Source organism: Dryas octopetala, chromosome 1 (assembly GCF_963921425.1).
Source record: "Dryas octopetala chromosome 1, drDryOcto1.1, whole genome shotgun sequence".
In the NCBI taxonomy this organism is placed as follows: Eukaryota; Viridiplantae; Streptophyta; class Magnoliopsida; order Rosales; family Rosaceae; genus Dryas; species Dryas octopetala.
Genome location: NC_141366.1, coordinates 13,720,311 through 13,738,295, shown reverse-complemented (window position 1 = coordinate 13,738,295; position 17,985 = coordinate 13,720,311). Strand labels below are relative to the sequence as shown.

Genomic DNA, 17,985 nt, shown 5'->3' with positions numbered 1-17,985 from the left:
AAGTCCAAACCAAGTATACTAATCACACACATGAGAAACCCCAGGAAACTTCGTCGTTTGGCATGAAGCCACACAACAATTAAGATTTTCACTTCATATGTTCCCCTGGGATTGACATTCGAAATTGATGGGGGCATTACTGAAGGATGCCGGAGTCCAACAATGCCTACCAAAGATAAAATCAAAATCTTGCATAGATATAACGATCAAAAACACACTAGCTACTTCATATGCTGTGCATGTCATTTTACCACTTTCTCAATAGTATAAAGCCTTACACAACCAATTAAGCTAAAATACTTGTATGTAGTACACTGAGCTGGGAGAAAATACCCCCTAGGCATCTAAGTTTCTTTTATTTATTTCACATGTAGGCAGAAACACAGACATTGGATTGTCTTTTCGGCAAATTCAGATATGCAACCTGGAAATGAACTCTAAACACGCTTCAGCAAAACCACCATAACAACCATAATTGCCAATCCCATGAACGCAGATGCTACTACAGTTTTCGCATTCCCGTTGTCTTCTGCATATACAGGGGGTTCAAAAATGTTCTGAATGTAAGTGGACAGACTGTCGACCAAGTTGGACAATGTAAGCTTCACTTTATGAACAAAACCACTGATCAAACTTTCCAGGCTTTCAGATTGGCTTGAGTCAGCTATCTCTTCAGGCATCACAGAGGATACCGGCTCCAAAAACTCAGCATCTGCAACATATTCATCCAGGCGAAGGTTACCACTATTGTGGGACTCCATGAATTGTTTGACTGCAGAATTTTGCATCATAGCATTCCAGATATTTGGGTCACTTGCAATTGAAGCAACAACAGTCTGGGAATGAACAACAACAAAATTAAATTAGTCCCCTAAAAATGGTACAAGTCTGTCATCACCAAATTCGGGTAGCTGAAAGCAGAAATAATGTTAAAAGCACTTTTAAAAGACAAAACACACAGGCAAACTTCGATGTTCACAGCAATTGGATCTTGGAAAGGACTCCAGATTTAAACAAGACTCGAACCTTCAATGATAAATATAACTGGCAGATGGAGTTGAAAGAATACCTGTGCTTCAGCACTTCTACTCAGCATTTCAAAGGCCTGGAGAGCAGGTTTTGGCACTGAAGTCCTAGTGTGGGATTCTACCTTCGATTCTGCCTCCGCTTCAGGGTTTAGCAGAGAAAGGCCAGACACCTTATCAGTAGCAGACAGGTTCTTAGGTCCAGCAAATTTGGGTGAAGAGAGATATACCCTGAAAGTTCACGTATCAATCACATGATAGAACAAAAATTAGTCAAGCATGAGATTACACATACTAGATCAACCTGCACCCCAGCAAACAGGTTATAACACAAGATAGAAGTACCATTATTAGTTCAAATGCTCTTAGTACTTCAGTGCTAATGAACATAATCAACTAAGCTTAGAGACTGAGACAAAATCAGTTCCACTACCACAAGCAAATGTTGAAAGGAGGCACATATGGATCTGTCAACATCTCTATATTAATTCAATTATAAACCCCAATAAATTCAAAGACCGTTACTTTATTCACACCCAAAACCATTTGATTTCAGTTGCACTTAATTTCTTTCACCATCCATATATTTTATGGCAAAACTCCAATTTACCATACATTTCATTATTCCAAATAAAAAATCCCCAAAAACTTCCAAATAAAAAATCCCCAAAAACTACATACGTGTTCACCACCCTACGATAATCAACTAATGAAAAAAATTAATTTCCATTTCACAATCCCTATTTTTTAAATAGGGTTTTAGAGAAAAACAAAGCCAATAGAACACAACCATCATTAGCAAATAACAAGAGCAGAAATTAAAAAATTTGACAAAGATTGAATTTTTTCATTGGCAGAGAAAAATATACATATCAAGGGCGTCTTTCAATTCAGCGGTGGCCTCCTGGGCCTCCTTGAAGCTCGGAGCAGCCCCGAACACGACCCTCGGAATCGGCTCGCCGGCCGACATCACCAGCTCCTCCTCGCCGCCGCCGACCACCTGCCAGTCGACGAAGTCGTCGACCGCGTCCCACGCTGGCTGATTCTCGATCGCAGCCACGTCAGAGGCGGACCTGAGATTCTGAGCTGCCGAAAAGGTGGCAGCCGCGGCGGGGATCGAGGCTTTGCGCACCGAATGACCTGTCGGAGGCACCGCCGGCTTGCCGCGGAAGCCGCCGTGAACCACGCCGCTGATGCCCGCCACCTTGGCCGCCGTCCTCATCATCCCGCCTCCCATGTTCTGGTAGCTGTAGAGTTTCTCTCCGAGTCCGAGTTGATGATGCAATTTATATTTCAATTTATTGCAGATTGACACAGAGAGTCCGCGTCTGCAAGGGAATTAAGGTTTTTGTTGTTTATCTTTCTTTTTCTCTCCGTACGTAGTGCCTGTGTCATTATTATGATCATTGTGAGGCTGCCACGTGGGGGATAAAATCACTTCTTATTTATTAATTTTTGTGGGAGCTTTTTCTTATTTTTTATTTTCAATCTCTCTTATAAAGTTATAATTTCTTTTAGCTTCCTATTTTACCCTTCTTATTTTTTATTATTTTTAAATTTAGAAAGAAAAATTAAATCCGAATGAGATATGGCTAGACAAGGAGTGAAATTTCAAAAATTTCGGCGAAATTTCGTCGAAATTTTCGTTTTTTTTTTTATCCCAAAATTTTATCACATAACCCTTAATTTTTGGTAATTTTTCAGCGAAATTTCAATCCTCCTTCAAGTGCATTTCTGTGAAATTTCATCGAAATTTCGCTGTAAATATTGAAATTTTGTTGTACGGTTGTACAGCCTGTACCTCTGTCTTCTCCTTTTTCACTCGGATCTCTCTTTTTCATTTCTCTCTGTCTTCTCCCCTGCCAAAGATTTCTCTCCCCTTGCCTCATCACTGGCGTGACTCTCTCTCTTCACTCTGTCTTCTCCGCCTGCGACAGCCCCTTGCCTCCTTCTCCGCGCGTGACTCTCTCTCTCTCTTCACTCTGTAACTTTCTTCCCCGACGGTGAGACCACTGCAAGGTTTGTACTTTGTACTAATTCATACTTCAATTAATGATGCATATATGGGCAAGACTGCGCATACATCTATAATGGTTCTTGTATCAGTATATATATGCGTGTGTGGTCAGACACTCAGACCAAGCCAAAGCCACACAAGAGTGGATGTGGATCTACTGCAAATTTCTACTCGCATCTTCAATTTTATTATGATATTACAAATACCGTGTATATGTTTTCTTCTTGATGATAATATTGGGCTGATGAAAGATCTCCACAAAGCAAGACCGATCATATATCCCAACAAACAAATAAAAAGGAAGTTAAATATTAATTTTTAAAATTCAATTACTTCAAGTATTAGATGAACATGGCTGGTCTAGTTTATAGATGATTTCCCTTTTCTACATAATTCAGTGACCCTATTGGATAATGGAATAAAAAAAAAAAAGTCAACCGTTATTACTTTTTCGGTATATTCAGAATTTATAAGGCAGGATATTTTCCCTGCCAATTTTTTATTTTTTGCTAGAAAATTTTTCTGCCAGTTTTATTCTGGTAAAAGGTGCATTTAAATTTGTTGCTAAAATGCTAAGTTCCATGATGTTGGAGAAAAAAAAACACGGAAATTTCTATAGAGCACCTAAACTTAAGATAAATTATATAATAATCTAAAACTCTCGATCTAAATTATACTTTTGGCTATTGTAGTTGTTAGTTTAGGGTCAATTATATCCTTATATCTTCAGTTTCAATATATTTTCATTTTTCAATATAAATGTATTTAATACTTATTTAATTCATGATTTAAACCTGCTAGAAACTCTATGTGGTATTGAATACTTATTTAATTCATGATTTAAAATTGTAATATAAATAAATTTGAGGTGTTATTTATATAATTATTAATTACTGACCCATTTTTTTAACAGTATTTACCACCAGCGCACATTATATTCATTTTATATTACATAAAACTTACTATATAATTTGGTTTCTTCAATATTTTTTATCAATATAGTAGATAATATGTTAAATAAGCATATGGTTAAGTTTCATTCAAAATTTTCGTATTTTGATAACAATTTCCGTCGTTTTTATCTAATTTTGTCAAAATCGAAATTTTCATCGAAAATTTCTTCGAAACCGAAATTTTACTCCTTGGCTAGACTAGAGGCATAGACCATCGGTGTATGTGCCGGCGGTGTCGACCTCTCGGAGAGGAGAAGAGGAACGGTGGGGGGAAAGGTGGAGGAAAATAAAGGAAAAAAATGCAAATGGACAAAATAGGAATGTATCTTATTCTTTGAATTTTTTTAAATCAAAGAAATAAATACACAAAACTATCTCTAAATCCCTAGCAAATTGTCTTAATTGGCCAAACGCCTTTAGCAATACTTTCTAAAAATTTGGATCCAATTTAATCGGTGTTTTAGAAATTTAATGTCAATCCATTGACATTTGCGACTAATCGATGGACTATTTGATTTAAAAAAAATTTAAAATCATTTGTATGTCAATTATCATAATGATCATTTATATGTTTATGGAAAATATAATTCATTTACTTAAAGAGTGGAGTTTATGTCGAATGCGCATTATGGGCAGATCCTCATGCAACAAAGTAATAACAGGAGTAGCCTTTTGGCAGCCCAAAGCTCGAAGAAAGGGAGAGTGCACAAGTAGAATCAAATACCTTTTGGCCCCAAAAAAAAAAATAGAATCATATTCAACCTCCGGCTTTCGACAGCCAAATTTCCAACTAGCTTTCCCTTTAAGCACTTGGCCAAATCTCAAAATGGCATAAAAACCCTCTTCCATTTGATATCTAAGCAGGAAATACTTGAGTCTTCAATTTTAAGGACCCTCTTATCCTGAGCATTTATACGACTCAATAAAATAAAGTCATGTGTTTCTCTTAATATATAACAAAACATGTTTTAATTTTTTTTAAACATACAACCAAACACCCTAGAAATGCCACCCCCACCCACCTACCCAACCAACCCATCAACTCCACCACCTCCCCATCCTCACCGTGGGGGCTCCAACACCCACTTTAAACTAATAAGTAGTCAGTCCACTTAATTTTTGTCTCAATAAATCAACAATACTCACAATCATTTCCTTAGTAACATTTGAACAATTCTCCCTCCTAAATAGGGGAAACAAAAATTTTGGTATTAGTAATACATCAATATGATTAAGCAATTGGATTTGCTCTATGTATTCACGATACTGATAAATGAATATATACTTCTAATATTTGTTTACCAATTCTATTATTTGCTTTGCTCACCCAACACACACACACACACACACACATATATATATATAACATATGTACTTCATACTAGAGATTTTCTTTGAGGGGGAATTAGTATTGCATGATTTAATTATTGTTCGAACAGTGACTATACATTAAAATTCATGACATACATATATGCATAGAGATTAGGGAAGGATGTTGGTCAGGAAAATTAAGTTGCACACACTAGTGCTGGGCCAATCATGCACATTAATGCTTTGGTTGCGTATCAATCAGGGTTTGATATGTTTGTCTTTGTCTCTGTCGTGATTGGTATATAATGAAGCAACAAAGTACACTTGTACACTTGTCTTGGTCCTAGTCATGTTGCCAGATCGATGGTTAAGTGGCAAGCCACCTGAGCCAAACTAAAACCAAAGAAAAGGCCAGAGGGGACAAATTTGGGGAGTGAGTCTTCCATAAGGCATGTTCTGAATATCTCTAATGAAATAGATCTTATGGAACTCATCTTATTAGGAGAGATGCCCATTAAGTCATGCCTGAGTCTTGACTCAGGCCAAATTTGGGTGCACCACTAGAGCAAGAAAGGCCATGTGGGCCCATCTAACAACTAGGACTCCACTTGTGATTGGCCCAAACATCCTGCTTTACATAAAATAATCTCAAAAATAATGCATATTATAGATAAAGATTGAATTAGCAGTCTAATAATATTAATGTTTGTTTGAAGAATACATACATAGAATCTGATAATAAGATCCACGGAAAAAAAAGTTTTGTCTGTACGGTAGCACCATATTCGCCCGTGAAGAGAGGCTTTACTTCACACTGTCTCAATCACAGGCTATTCAGCTTTGACAAGACTTTGTGAATATTGGGTTGGTCTAAGCCCATCATTTAGCCCATCTTTTGGCCCATTCTTCCGACCACATAAGGTTTGTAGTGGTTGTGTTCGCTCATGGGCACGTGTTAATGGTGTCAAAACATATCGTGTTGTGTATGCTCGATATGAGAATGTGAAATGTTGTTTCAGATTGAAAAAGTATACACTTACATAATAACTTATAAGGATTTTGGGCAACTACTCATATTATCAATTGGTTTTGGGATAGATATCTAGATTTTTGCATGATATCAGAGCAAGTTCACCCATGTGTGTTAGACCAAATGGTAACACATGCTCCACGTTACCCAATATGAGTTGTCTACGTGTTTGACTTAAGTGACGCCACACGAAGGGTCTTGGGCTATTCCTTTTATTGTCAATTGGTTTTATGATAGATGCCTAAATTTATTCACACAAGTCATTTATATAGGGACCATTTATGTGACGCCCCGAAACTGGGAACACCACAGCGGCACCCGTCTTAAAGATCTTGAGACTATAATACCCCTTACCCCGAGTATTATATTCCCAAGCTCTCTAAAACGAGTTAAGCCCTTTTTATTGAAGAACCCGGGTTGGATCAGAGTAGTAAAAATACAACGGAAGAAATTACTGAAAATGCCTCATATTATAAATAACAGTAAAGAGTACCAACCCGTGAGGGTTATATGTTTCAAATACACTAACCCTAATGCTACATAATAAAACAGTAGATAAACAGATATGTCAGGATAGTCCAACCCACGCCAGAGTGATTCAGTCTTCAACAAAGTGGTGCAACAAATTGGACTCATGGATAGCCATTGGGATATGCCACCTACGAGGATGAAAGAGAAACACCACCACGGATCCAAAGAAAGGATCTAAACCAGATAGCAAGACTGAAACTGACAAGCTACAAGTGCCACACCCACACCCACGACCTCAATCTTGGTTTCCAACAACTGGATTATCTGCACTCACAAGAGTATAGTAGGGGGTAAGCGTCACATACGTTCATCGCTTCCCCTCGAGGAAAAATCCTGGTTAGGTTTGAAGCAATACTCGAAAATATAGGATTTCAAGGAAAACAGTTTAAAAGCGATGCACACCCAAAAACAGGGTATCAATATCAATAATATTGTAACCAAAGCCAGTAATGATAAAGATAATTATGCCAATAATCAGTGAGTAAAGCCTTTGCATGCTCATACATCTTTTTCAGTGAAAATCCTTCCTGTCACGTGACATAGTTCAGAAACATACCTGCGACCGATCACATACAGGCCAACCACCAGTATTGGAAATTCAACCACCACCTCGATACTGTGGCGAGAGTATCCATTTACCTGGTAATACCACATTGGTTAGCCTCCCCAGAAGGACATTCGACTAACCAGTCCGTACTTACCCCTCCGGAGGTTTAGGGGATCGAAACCCAAGGTCACAACACGTGCCCGTTACTCTCAGGTCGTCCAAGGTATCACACAGAAAATCACACAAATATGCCATACAAAAATCATGCACATTCTCTGTGAAAGACATTTTCATATACATATAGTACGAAAATAGGCAGGAAATCCAATAACCGGGATATGGTACCTTCCCCCTACCTGCTTTACCAAAGTGTGTCCCTTGCCTGATCCCTTTCCTGTGTCTGGGTCCCACTTGTACCTGTTGGGAAACTGGAGATCCGAATCCGACGACAGCTATTAGGAACGTACTAAACGTACTCTCGGCCTTGTCTGTTAAGACCAGGTAAAATTTAGAAGTTTGGCACTAGCGTAACTTGCTAGGCTTCTCTAAATTCTTGATCCGGCATGACCCTGCTCCCCGAGGCAGACAGTCATGTCAGACCGTGTGGTTTCTAAGTTTATTTTAATTTATTGTCGAGGAGGTTGATCAGATATGAACCTTACAACGTGACCAGGTCAGTGCATGGGGAAACTGAGGGAGCTCTGGCTCAGTACCCAACGCATGTATGCTCATGGACTGACCTTAGTCATCACGTTATTTGGTTACCACTGATATGGCCTCAATATTTATTAAGTTCATTTAATAACAACAGTTAAACGGCGTTTCGTCTATAACCACCACTTAAACAACAGCAAATTAAATAAGCTGGGTTAAGGGTATACCTGTTGAAGACTTCCCACGAGCAGAGTCTCGGTACTACTAGACTTGCTAAATAATAAGATTAAAATAGCCTAATTAACAAGAGATTTATTTAACAAAATTTTAGCAGAAATTCGACAGGGATCAAGAAATTACCTATGGAGCTCAGAAATGATTTTTTTAAAACTTCACCAAAACATAGCCTTCACACTACTAGAATTGAAGAGCTCGTCGCCACGATCGCGTAGGCGAAATTGGATCGTCGATCGGAGCTCCTGAACTCAAGATAAACTCAAAACAAGATTGAAGAAGAGAGAGAAAGGAGGAGAGAGGAGAGAGAAGCTCTCTCTTGGGAAGCGTGCGGCTGAAATGGGTGAAGAACCAGCAAGGGTGCGGCACTATTTATAGGAAGGCTTGACTGAGTCAACTCGGTCAACTCGTTGACTCAGTGGGTGGACTCACCACCAACCGTCGCCACGTGTCAAGTGGAGAGGCTGCCACGTGTCGCGGGCCATGCAGCTGTTTGCACATGCAGCCGTCGGATCAGATGGGCCATGCGAGATCCAATGGCCCAGATCGTGCCACGTGGCGCGATCTGGTATTTCCTATTTTATTTTATTTTTCCTATATTCCCCAACTTCAAAAATTAATTAAAAATAGCTCGGGACTCAGAAAAATACCCCGAAAAATACTACGGACTCGTATCGACTAGTACTAATTAACTATGAGGTCAAATTACCAATTTGCCCTTTATAAAAATTTCGAAAATTTCAAGCTCCACAACTAAGATAAAATGCTTTTAAAAATGAAATTTTGGGAAATTCGTAAAATAATTTTCCGGACTCGGAATAATACGAGACTTGCTCCGTTGGGTTCGTGAGTAAAAGTACCACCTTTTAAAGGTCTAACTTGGGTCAAAACTCTAGTCAAAGTTGGTCAAACAATTAAAGCTTAAGGCGAAAAATACGATTTTCCGCCAAACAAATTTCTAGAAAAAAATTCTATAAATTAAAGAAAAATTCCAAAATAAATTTGGAAAATTTTGGGTCTCACAATTTATATTTTTTGTCGTTCTCGTAATTGTCAATTTAATAACCATGTCGTGCTCGTATAGCCATGACCTAAGTTCAACATGACATATAACTCGCGCCCCATTCCAACTCGTGTCGTGCTTTAAACAAGCCAAACCTATGTGCTTTACACAAATTGAACCTACATACTATTTATCTTTATTTTTTTAGGGTTTGAAATTTCTCTCATATATTTCTTTTTTTATAATTAGATTATTAAGATTTTTTTTTAAAGGAAAAAGAAAAATAATGTTAGAAATTTAGAATAATTGCTACTAGTCCAGGCTCATTTCATGCTCGAGTCGTGTTCATACCAATTTGACCCGCTTAATACCTCTAATACACGTTGAAGGCTACCCGACTACCTGCTCTTATAATTATCCTTCGTATTGATCGTCCGCTCTTGGAGTTGCATTTGTTATTAGGGATTCATTTTATATTGGGGTTTTTTTTTTAAGTCCATTTTAGAAATTAGGCTGATAACTCAGCCCATGTGCTATAGGAAATCTCATCTTGGTCCACTTTAATGAGAAGTGCGTGACACAGAGGTACCAAGCACTCGGCACTGTTCACCAAGCCCTCGGCAATTGCCACTATGCGACAGTGACAATTTGAAGCTGTGTATAACCTAAAAATGACTATTACTAATTGCCACTTTTAATTGTTATTGTTTGACAGTGGCAATTTACCCAATTAAAAAAAAAAACACGTCGAGCGCTCAGCACGAAAAAAAATAATAAGATTGGCTTTATTTGTACAAAGTGGACCTATTTATCATTACAACTTTTTAGGTGATATTTTTTCTCATTAAAGACTATAAAATGAACTTTAAGTAATTTACTTTTTTATATTACCCCCACGAAAACAAATACCAAACTTCATTCAAAATTAAAATTACACTAGTAAATGACTTGAAAAATCATTCCCACCCCAAAGCTAATGAAACACAAATTAGTAATCTATCTAAAAATCTTTGAACTGAATAAAACAATTCATGCAAACTCATTATTTAGAAAAATTAAGGGCCTCTAAAATTTTGATTAGGATGCTGAGTATGAGTTTCAAAGTAACACTTACTTCCAAAGTTCGAGTTAATTACACTTACACTCCCTGAGGTTTATCGTCTTTTCACATACACCCCCTAGGGTTTCAATAATTACACATACACCCCCTGAGGTTTCAAAATTGTTGCATATAATTAACCCTCTATAGTGAGACGAAAAATGATGCAAAAAAGCATGCTAAGAGATTAAATAGCCTAATAAGATTACTCAAGGTGTAAGATCCAACCTCAATACAAATATTTTCTTTTTTATTTATTTATTTTAATTTGTCTTTTGTATGGGGTTATATGCAATAGTTTTAAAACCTCAGGGGGTATATGTGTAATTATTGAAACCCTAGGAGGTGTATGTGAAAAGACGATAAACCTCATGGAGTGTAAATGTAATTAACTCTCCAAAGTTCCAAGCTAATAGGCTAGGCGGCAGATTCAGCGTAGAGAGACCATTTATTTATATAATAATGTGAGCTCTAAGGAAAATTACAACTTAATAAAAGGCTCAATTTATTGTTATGGAATTCGAAGTTGTATCTCATACTCAACACAATTAATTAAAAATGGCATATTATCAAAATTCTTGCCTTGTCAATTCAAACATATGTTTTAAGAAAATTGTTTCTTGAAAATATAATAATATATACGGCTGAAGAGAATAAAGAAATTTGATCCTTTGCTTTGCTTAAACAGATTAGAACACAGCAAGGAATAATTAACTAAAACAAAGGTTAGAAGATTAGAACCGCTAATATGATGAGGACATCATGATCTGATACCTGGAGTCCACATCTTTACGAACTCCTCCTACTCCTCAAAACCCTCTAATCTCAAGCCACCTCTATCTACTTATATATTATATATATATAAATATGATCATTAGTCTATAAAATATTAAATTGCATAATATAGAAAAAGACAAGGTTGAAACAGGTTGGCATCTACTCCTATCTCAGACCCTCAAAACCCTTTTCCTTGTTCATCACATGATTCTTCAGCACACCTGCACAGTCACATGAATTAGCTCAATAATCAAACTCAACTTGCATGCAATTTAATTCTGAGGGCCAAAAATAAACAACATTAAATGAAGCCTAATGTTGCTATTCACACTCTAATTTTGGCTACAACCTAGTTACCATTACCAATACCATTCAAGTGTCAAGTGTGTATAAACAATTCTCCAAAAGAATCAGAAAAAAAAAAAAAAAAAAAAACCAAAGTTTCTGTTCTCTTTTTCCTTTTTGTTATTATATTGGAAGGTTCTTCTCATCTTCTGTATTGTATTTTTCTTTTAAATCATTTCTTTGTTTTTGGGAGATTTTGATATATCATGTATAAAGTCTCTGTTTTTGTTTTTGTTTTTTTATTTTTTATATCAGTTTCTGAAACAGCCACAATGAATTAATATGCGTCTGTGACTATCAGACATGGCAGACATTAAAATCCAAAAAACTGTTCATCTCACAAAAACATAACAGAAACCCAGAACCTACATCCACAGAAACTGCAACATATGTTACAAAACTACAAAAATAAAAACATAATTCAATATTAAAGCAAGGCAATGAACAAAATTAAATGAATTAATTAAGCTAATCTGATACACCTTAATTAATTACCTGAGGGTTTACAGCTAGGTGGATCTTCAAAGAGTGAAAGAGAGAACTGTTTGTGAGCGACCCCAATGTCAAAGAGTATGAGGCCTGATCTTGGGTCATCAACAATGATGTCTTTGACTGGCAGCCATAGAAAGAGCTCTTCTTGGGTCAACCCCTCAACCCCAATGAGACTGCCATAGCTGAGATTGGCCCTCACAACGCTTTCGAAGAAGACCCTGTTCTCGAACTTGGTCAGGCATGGACCGTCGAGGAAGACTTGGAGGTGGCCATTGTCAGAGAGAGTGTAGGACTTCACCTCCTTTGGGAGGAGGCCAGCTGGCAGACCCTGGGAGCGAAGAAGGTCATGAATGGAGGATGATGAGAGAGAGACGGGTAGAGAGAGAAAGACCAGAAGGGTAGATAGAAAGAGTGTGGAGGAGTAGTGGGTGTTAAAGAAGGAAGAGGAGGAGGAGGACATGGTTGGGTGTTTAGAGAGAGAAACAGAGAGCATTAGAGGAGGGGTTTTAATAAGGGATGGTGGTTTTTGGAGAGTTGGAAAGTTGAAAGACTGTTTAATAAAGGAGATTGGGATGGATGAAATTACTATATTGCCCTAGGTTGGTGATTGTGTGGAGGGGCCAAATGGCCCAAAAAGGAGTTTAATTATTTTGGTCTGTAGCACCTAATGGAGACCTTAACCAGATCTGGGTTGTTTATTGTGAATCATTTGCTGTTTTGCTTGCTGTTGTATTAATCAATTGTTTCTTAAAGTTATATCTAGTATCTGTAGACCATATATATTCCTTTCAATAATGTTCAAGTTATCAAATTTTTTTACGAGATTTATACTCAACGCATGATGTATTAATACACATATTTGTATCGTATTTGTTAGAATAATTGAGACTCAAAATACACATGATGTATTAGTACACATATTTGTATCTTATCTGTTAGAATAAAATTCATAAATGATATTCAAAATGAGTGACGCTTCACTAAAATGCTAGTTCAGTTTTGGTTGATACATCACTATATAATAATAATTTTTGAATGTCATTTGGTACCAAATGGTTATTTTTGGAAAAGAAAGCCAACTATAAGGTGCCAAAACCAAAGACAGATTTCATGAATTTTGTGGCCTGTTCAGTCTTCTATGACCTAATCATGCATGTATATACATTGGTTTTATTAAATTTGCTCAGTATCATTTAACTGCAAGAAATGTACAATAACAAAGGTCTCTGAGGTGGTCCGAACAGCTCAGCCAATGGACATCCTGCAGCTCACACAGTCACATTTCATTATAGAAGTTGTCAAGTTGACAATACAGTATGATTTTATTTATGAAAATGATTTATTTTATTAATAATAAGCAAGCCAAGCCAAGCGGCCCCACAAGCACCCAAGGCACCCACCCCAAAGTCCAAAAGAGTCCAAATCAAACCCAAATGTAAATTTGTAACGATTGGTGTAGTCTAAACTATCAAAATTTAGGAAGGCCTCACATGAATTAACATGTAACTAAAGGGAAGGTAAATAGGTAAATTCCAAACCTTATGCATATATACATTTTCTTTTGCTGTCAAAGATAGAGTTGAGGTGTATGATTCATGGGCTTTAGAATTTGGTAAGCTTAATATCCGGAGGAAATTATGAAGTTCTTCACATGTTGATGACGAAAAAGGACATGATTCACATGAATAACCAGTTAACTACTTCGACCCAAAAAAAAACCACTTAACTACGCAGTGACAGTACGAGCATGCTTCTGCTGGACATAAAAGGTTCTAGAGGTGATGATTGGGTTACCTATGGGGTCCTGGGTAGATACCCCTTGCTAAATTGTTTTGACACTCGTGGGCCATTGATTGATTGGCTAGGTTTTGTCTATGGTGCGGATACTGTGCCACATGCAGATACTCATCTAACTTTTAAATTCTTTTAAGGATACATTTCTCTTCCTCTTTAGTAAAATAAAATGTGTGAGAGTATGTGGAGTGTGGTGTTTCATATTCGAAAAGTATAGTTTTATGTAAGTGCTTATAAGGGTTTTAGGCACCACCCCTCCTTCCACCCATGTGTGTTAAACTGAGTAGGCACACGAGCTCCACGTTACCTAATATGTGTTATTAACGTGTTATCAATGTATTTGACTCAAGTAACGCCGCACGTTTTAAGGATCTTGGAGTTTCCTTCTATTTTCAACTGATATTGGGTTTAATGCCTAAATTTCTTGTAGTTTCTACCTTTGTATAGTGATTAGTGGATGTATGTTGCGTAGTGTGCTTATATAATAAAAAGTCTCTGACCCGCTATTGCAAGGGAAAATCTAGCGAGTGTGGGTTATGCAGTGACATTAAAAGCCTGCTTATTTCTAACTCACTTGTTGGAATGAGTTGGTTCTTGAATTTCAATGCTTATCAAGCTTCCTTTCTGTTTGGACTTTTTAACACCCATCTGGATATAAATTGCTTTGCTGAATTCATAAAATCCAATTATTCCAAGATAAAGCATAGCTGAGTAGAGATGAGACCTAGATCTTGTAATCATAAGCTACAAAAAGATGCCAGCACCAGTTTCGGTGTCATAACAACCATGTTATCTCTGCCCAGAAGGCCAGAGCGGCATAAGCCAGGTACACAAGAATTCCTCAAGGATAAGGCAGGAAACAGAGAGGAAAAGCTTCAACTAAGGCATAAGCTGCTTAACATTTTTTTCTGATATTTAATATGTACCCAGATGTTGAATCAAAGAAAGCAGGACAGATAAGGAAAGATCAGCAGGCATATCAGATGTTGAATCTGATATTTAATACGTACCCAGATGTTTGATAATAATAAACCTAAATCAAACATCAGTACAACTAAAATCAAATCTAAATTGACGAATATCAACTGTATAGCTGAACTTAAATTCTTAGTCTTGATACAAAAACACTATCAAAAGGGTAATCTTAGATTAATTAGATATTCACCAATAATGACATTTCAATAACAAGCCCATAAGACACCATTTCTTATCCACGAAAAAGACAAGACTTCACCATAAAAAATCTAAGCACAGATACGGAACCCCTGAATGAGTTCCTTCATACATAACCTTCACTAGCAGTTTCACATTGTACTACTTGTCTATGGAGCCCCGCATTAATTAACTGTAGAAGTAAAGGAAAAATAGTTAAAAACAACTTCATTAAAATATAATATAATTTCTTGCACAAATGGCATTTCTGACTACCTCATCCAGATGCTGGTTCCGATGGAGTTGCTTTTGATGCTGTTGCTTCTTGCCTTGGCTGTCTTCGTTCAGGAGGAGGTCCATCTCTTCGTCTTTCATATCTTCTGCTCTCAAATTTTGACTCTCTTCGTTTCTTTGGTTGATAAACAGGGTAGTTTCCAGGAATTATCTCTCCATTAATGTACTTATCACCTATATATAAACCCCCAAGATAAAGTTATTACAATGATGCTTAAGTTGTAAAATAAACCATTTTTGTGTGGCATAACTAACCTCCATAATCCTTATTTTTAACATCTATGTACGAATCCGGCAACACCCAGAGAACACCAGGCAATCCTACATCAAGTTGAACCATATTAGCTCTACAAAGCCACTATCTTAGAAGAAGATCATGCAAAGGTGCACTCGACTGCAATACATACCTTTGAATTTTTCAGATGTTTCTTCGGATACAGTACATTGGAATCCAGTGTAGGTTGTGGTGCTAAAAGCATACATATTCTTCTTCGCTTCTTCCATGCTGTAACAACCATGGGAGTTGTGAGATTGATTACTAAGTGCTCTAACTAAGTATGTAACCTAGCAGACATTGAAGCCCATGTAGGTTCAGCTTGAGTTAAATAATCTGAAGTTAACTGATCGAAGCAGAACCTTCCACATCATGAGTTAAAACTAGTTAGAAATAATTACAATCTATTACAGCAGTTGCTAATATCAATTAAAAAGTCCATTTCTCAGATTCACTCCATATTGTTGCAAGTCATGATAATGATAATCTTACACTGAACATGATTGCTTATAAAAAAATGTTTTGAAATTTACTCAAAATTACAAGATAGTTTACTGTATCTTGTCTATAAAAATTTCTACCAGAATAAAAGAATCTCTTGCCTAATGGTAAGTAGTTGAACATAATAATTTTTCCATGCTTCATTGCATTACCCTTTTCTTTTTCTTGAACCTAAAGAAATCAATAATTATCTACCAAAACAATTATTTTCTACTATATATGGACACAAACAGATTAAGCACCCAACCAGCTACATAAACAATTCCTTTCCTTGCAATAATGTTAACCATACATCAGATTTTGTATCTGTGAGAAGAAACACATGGATTTCAAATGGCCCATTATGTTTAGTCATTTCAAATTCATAACATTGTGTACAATATTTTTATGCCTTTCCAACCCAGAAAGCCTTTTACTTATCCATTTTCACCAAAATTTCTTCACAGTGATAAACTTTTGCCCAAAACAAACCGAACCCAGAAACATTTTCCATTAAAACAAAAGAAAAAGCATAGAATTTGAAAAACACAGATAGAGACAGAGATGGAGAAGTACCTTCCGAGAACAGTAGCGAGAGTGTTGAGGTAGGTCTCAATCATTTGCTCTCTAGTGGGGGCAGGGTCTTTGGGAAACTCCATGACTATAAGCCAGTGGTTATAGTCACAGCCCGGTAACATTATCGTCTCTCTCTGCTCATTACTGCTGCTACTCCTCCTGGACGAGTACTCGCTGTCGCTCACGGCATGAACGCTCAGCTTTGAAGGAACCGAGCGAGTTAAAGGCCGAGTCACTGCCAAGTTGAAGCCAAGTGTAGAGAAAGAGGGTTGGGTAGGAGAAGGGAAGAGAGAGGGTCTAGGTGCTGGTATTAGGGTTTTGGATGTGAGATAGAGGCTCGGAGCCATTGCCATTTTCACAGTTCACAGATTGAGAGACAAAGAGAGTTGAGCAGATAAGGAGGACGGTATTTTGAGCTTTTATGTTTGGATAATTTTGAGTTTGGGCTGGGCTTGCCAATGAGGGTTTTTGGTAGTTGTCGAGGTTTTGGTTTTTTTTTTTTTTTTTTTTAAATAATTCAACACTAAGATTATTTACCCAAAAAAAATGAAAATATATAATCTATATAGTAAAACATAACGGTTTTTAAATTATCTTCGGTCCGAATGACTGAGATCGTTTCGACTTAAATCTAATAGTCGGTTATCTATTTCTCAAATTTACCTCTATGCCCATGAGAATTAATTTGCCGCATCTTTCTTCTTAATTAATTTTTCCATGATTAATGGCCACTTCTCTCTCCTTAATTATTTTTTCTAAATTTACTTTATGTTATCTATTAAACTTATTACACTTGCCAAAATATCGATATTTGTGCAATACAAAAAATCACTTTGCACTCGCGGGAGCGAGTGTGGAGAGGCTAGTAATAATATAATCCAGCTTATCTTCAAAAACAGGTGATAAGTGATAACCCAGTCCACATTATGAAAAAATGCGCTAGATACAAAGTGTTTTACAATGTAGGCACTGTTGAACATTGACTATACTCATTGTCAGAGACAAATTCAGGATTTGAAAATGAGCTGGGCTAAGCTAATTTTTTTTTTTTTCTTTAGTGAAAATTTTTATTGAAATTTCGGTATAGTCTTATTTGTTTTTTTTTTTTTTCGTATTTCCTATGTTTGCACTATTAAAAAAATTCAAATCAATCAAATTTACAAGATTTTAAAAAAAAGCTTGGCGGTATGGAGAAATTTCATTAATAAATAAAATAGATACACCTAGTCGAGAGTGCGTAGTGAGATTAGTGATTGAGTGAGACTCAATTTAGAGAAGAGGCAAGACTGGGAAGAAGAGAAAACAAGGTCAAAAATTGAGAATCAATTGTACAGGAGATGATGAGGGAAAACCTCGTTCTCTGTCTTAGTTTAGTTGAGTGAGTATTTTGATTAATT

General features: G+C 36.8%; 3 protein-coding genes and 1 long non-coding RNA gene across 4 annotated transcripts; all 4 read right to left on the bottom strand.

The window, feature by feature from the left end:
* Nucleotides 1–172: 172 nt before the first annotated feature.
* On the bottom strand, nt 173–2,386 carry LOC147298163 (Uncharacterized conserved protein (UCP012943)). The gene is made up of 3 exons (XM_086248357.1): nt 1,895–2,386; nt 1,070–1,256; nt 173–836 (listed from the first exon to the last, which is right to left on the bottom strand). Exons 1-3 carry the CDS (start codon nt 2,260–2,262, stop codon nt 438–440), a joined length of 954 nt encoding a protein of 317 aa, XP_086104483.1. The 5' UTR covers nt 2,263–2,386; the 3' UTR covers nt 173–437.
* Nucleotides 2,387–7,554: 5,168 nt separating this feature from the next.
* Nucleotides 7,555–8,563, bottom strand: LOC147298162 (uncharacterized). Its single transcript, XR_015120063.1, has 3 exons — nt 8,429–8,563; nt 8,296–8,341; nt 7,555–7,842 (listed from the first exon to the last, which is right to left on the bottom strand). It is a non-coding gene; the product is annotated as an uncharacterized LOC147298162 (long non-coding RNA).
* Nucleotides 8,564–11,060: 2,497 nt separating this feature from the next.
* LOC147298161 (serine protease, putative (Protein of unknown function, DUF538)) lies at nt 11,061–12,532 on the bottom strand. The gene is made up of 2 exons (XM_086229058.1): nt 12,022–12,532; nt 11,061–11,402 (listed from the first exon to the last, which is right to left on the bottom strand). The coding sequence occupies exons 1-2, from the start codon at nt 12,509–12,511 to the stop codon at nt 11,347–11,349; spliced, it is 546 nt and encodes a 181-aa protein (XP_086085184.1). The 5' UTR covers nt 12,512–12,532; the 3' UTR covers nt 11,061–11,346.
* Nucleotides 12,533–14,883: 2,351 nt separating this feature from the next.
* LOC147298160 (DAG protein, chloroplastic-like) lies at nt 14,884–17,004 on the bottom strand. The gene is made up of 5 exons (XM_086251472.1): nt 16,589–17,004; nt 15,666–15,763; nt 15,514–15,579; nt 15,241–15,432; nt 14,884–15,157 (listed from the first exon to the last, which is right to left on the bottom strand). The coding sequence occupies exons 1-4, from the start codon at nt 16,939–16,941 to the stop codon at nt 15,242–15,244; spliced, it is 708 nt and encodes a 235-aa protein (XP_086107598.1). The 5' UTR covers nt 16,942–17,004; the 3' UTR covers nt 14,884–15,157; nt 15,241.
* Between the last annotated feature and the right edge of the window lie 981 nt (nt 17,005–17,985).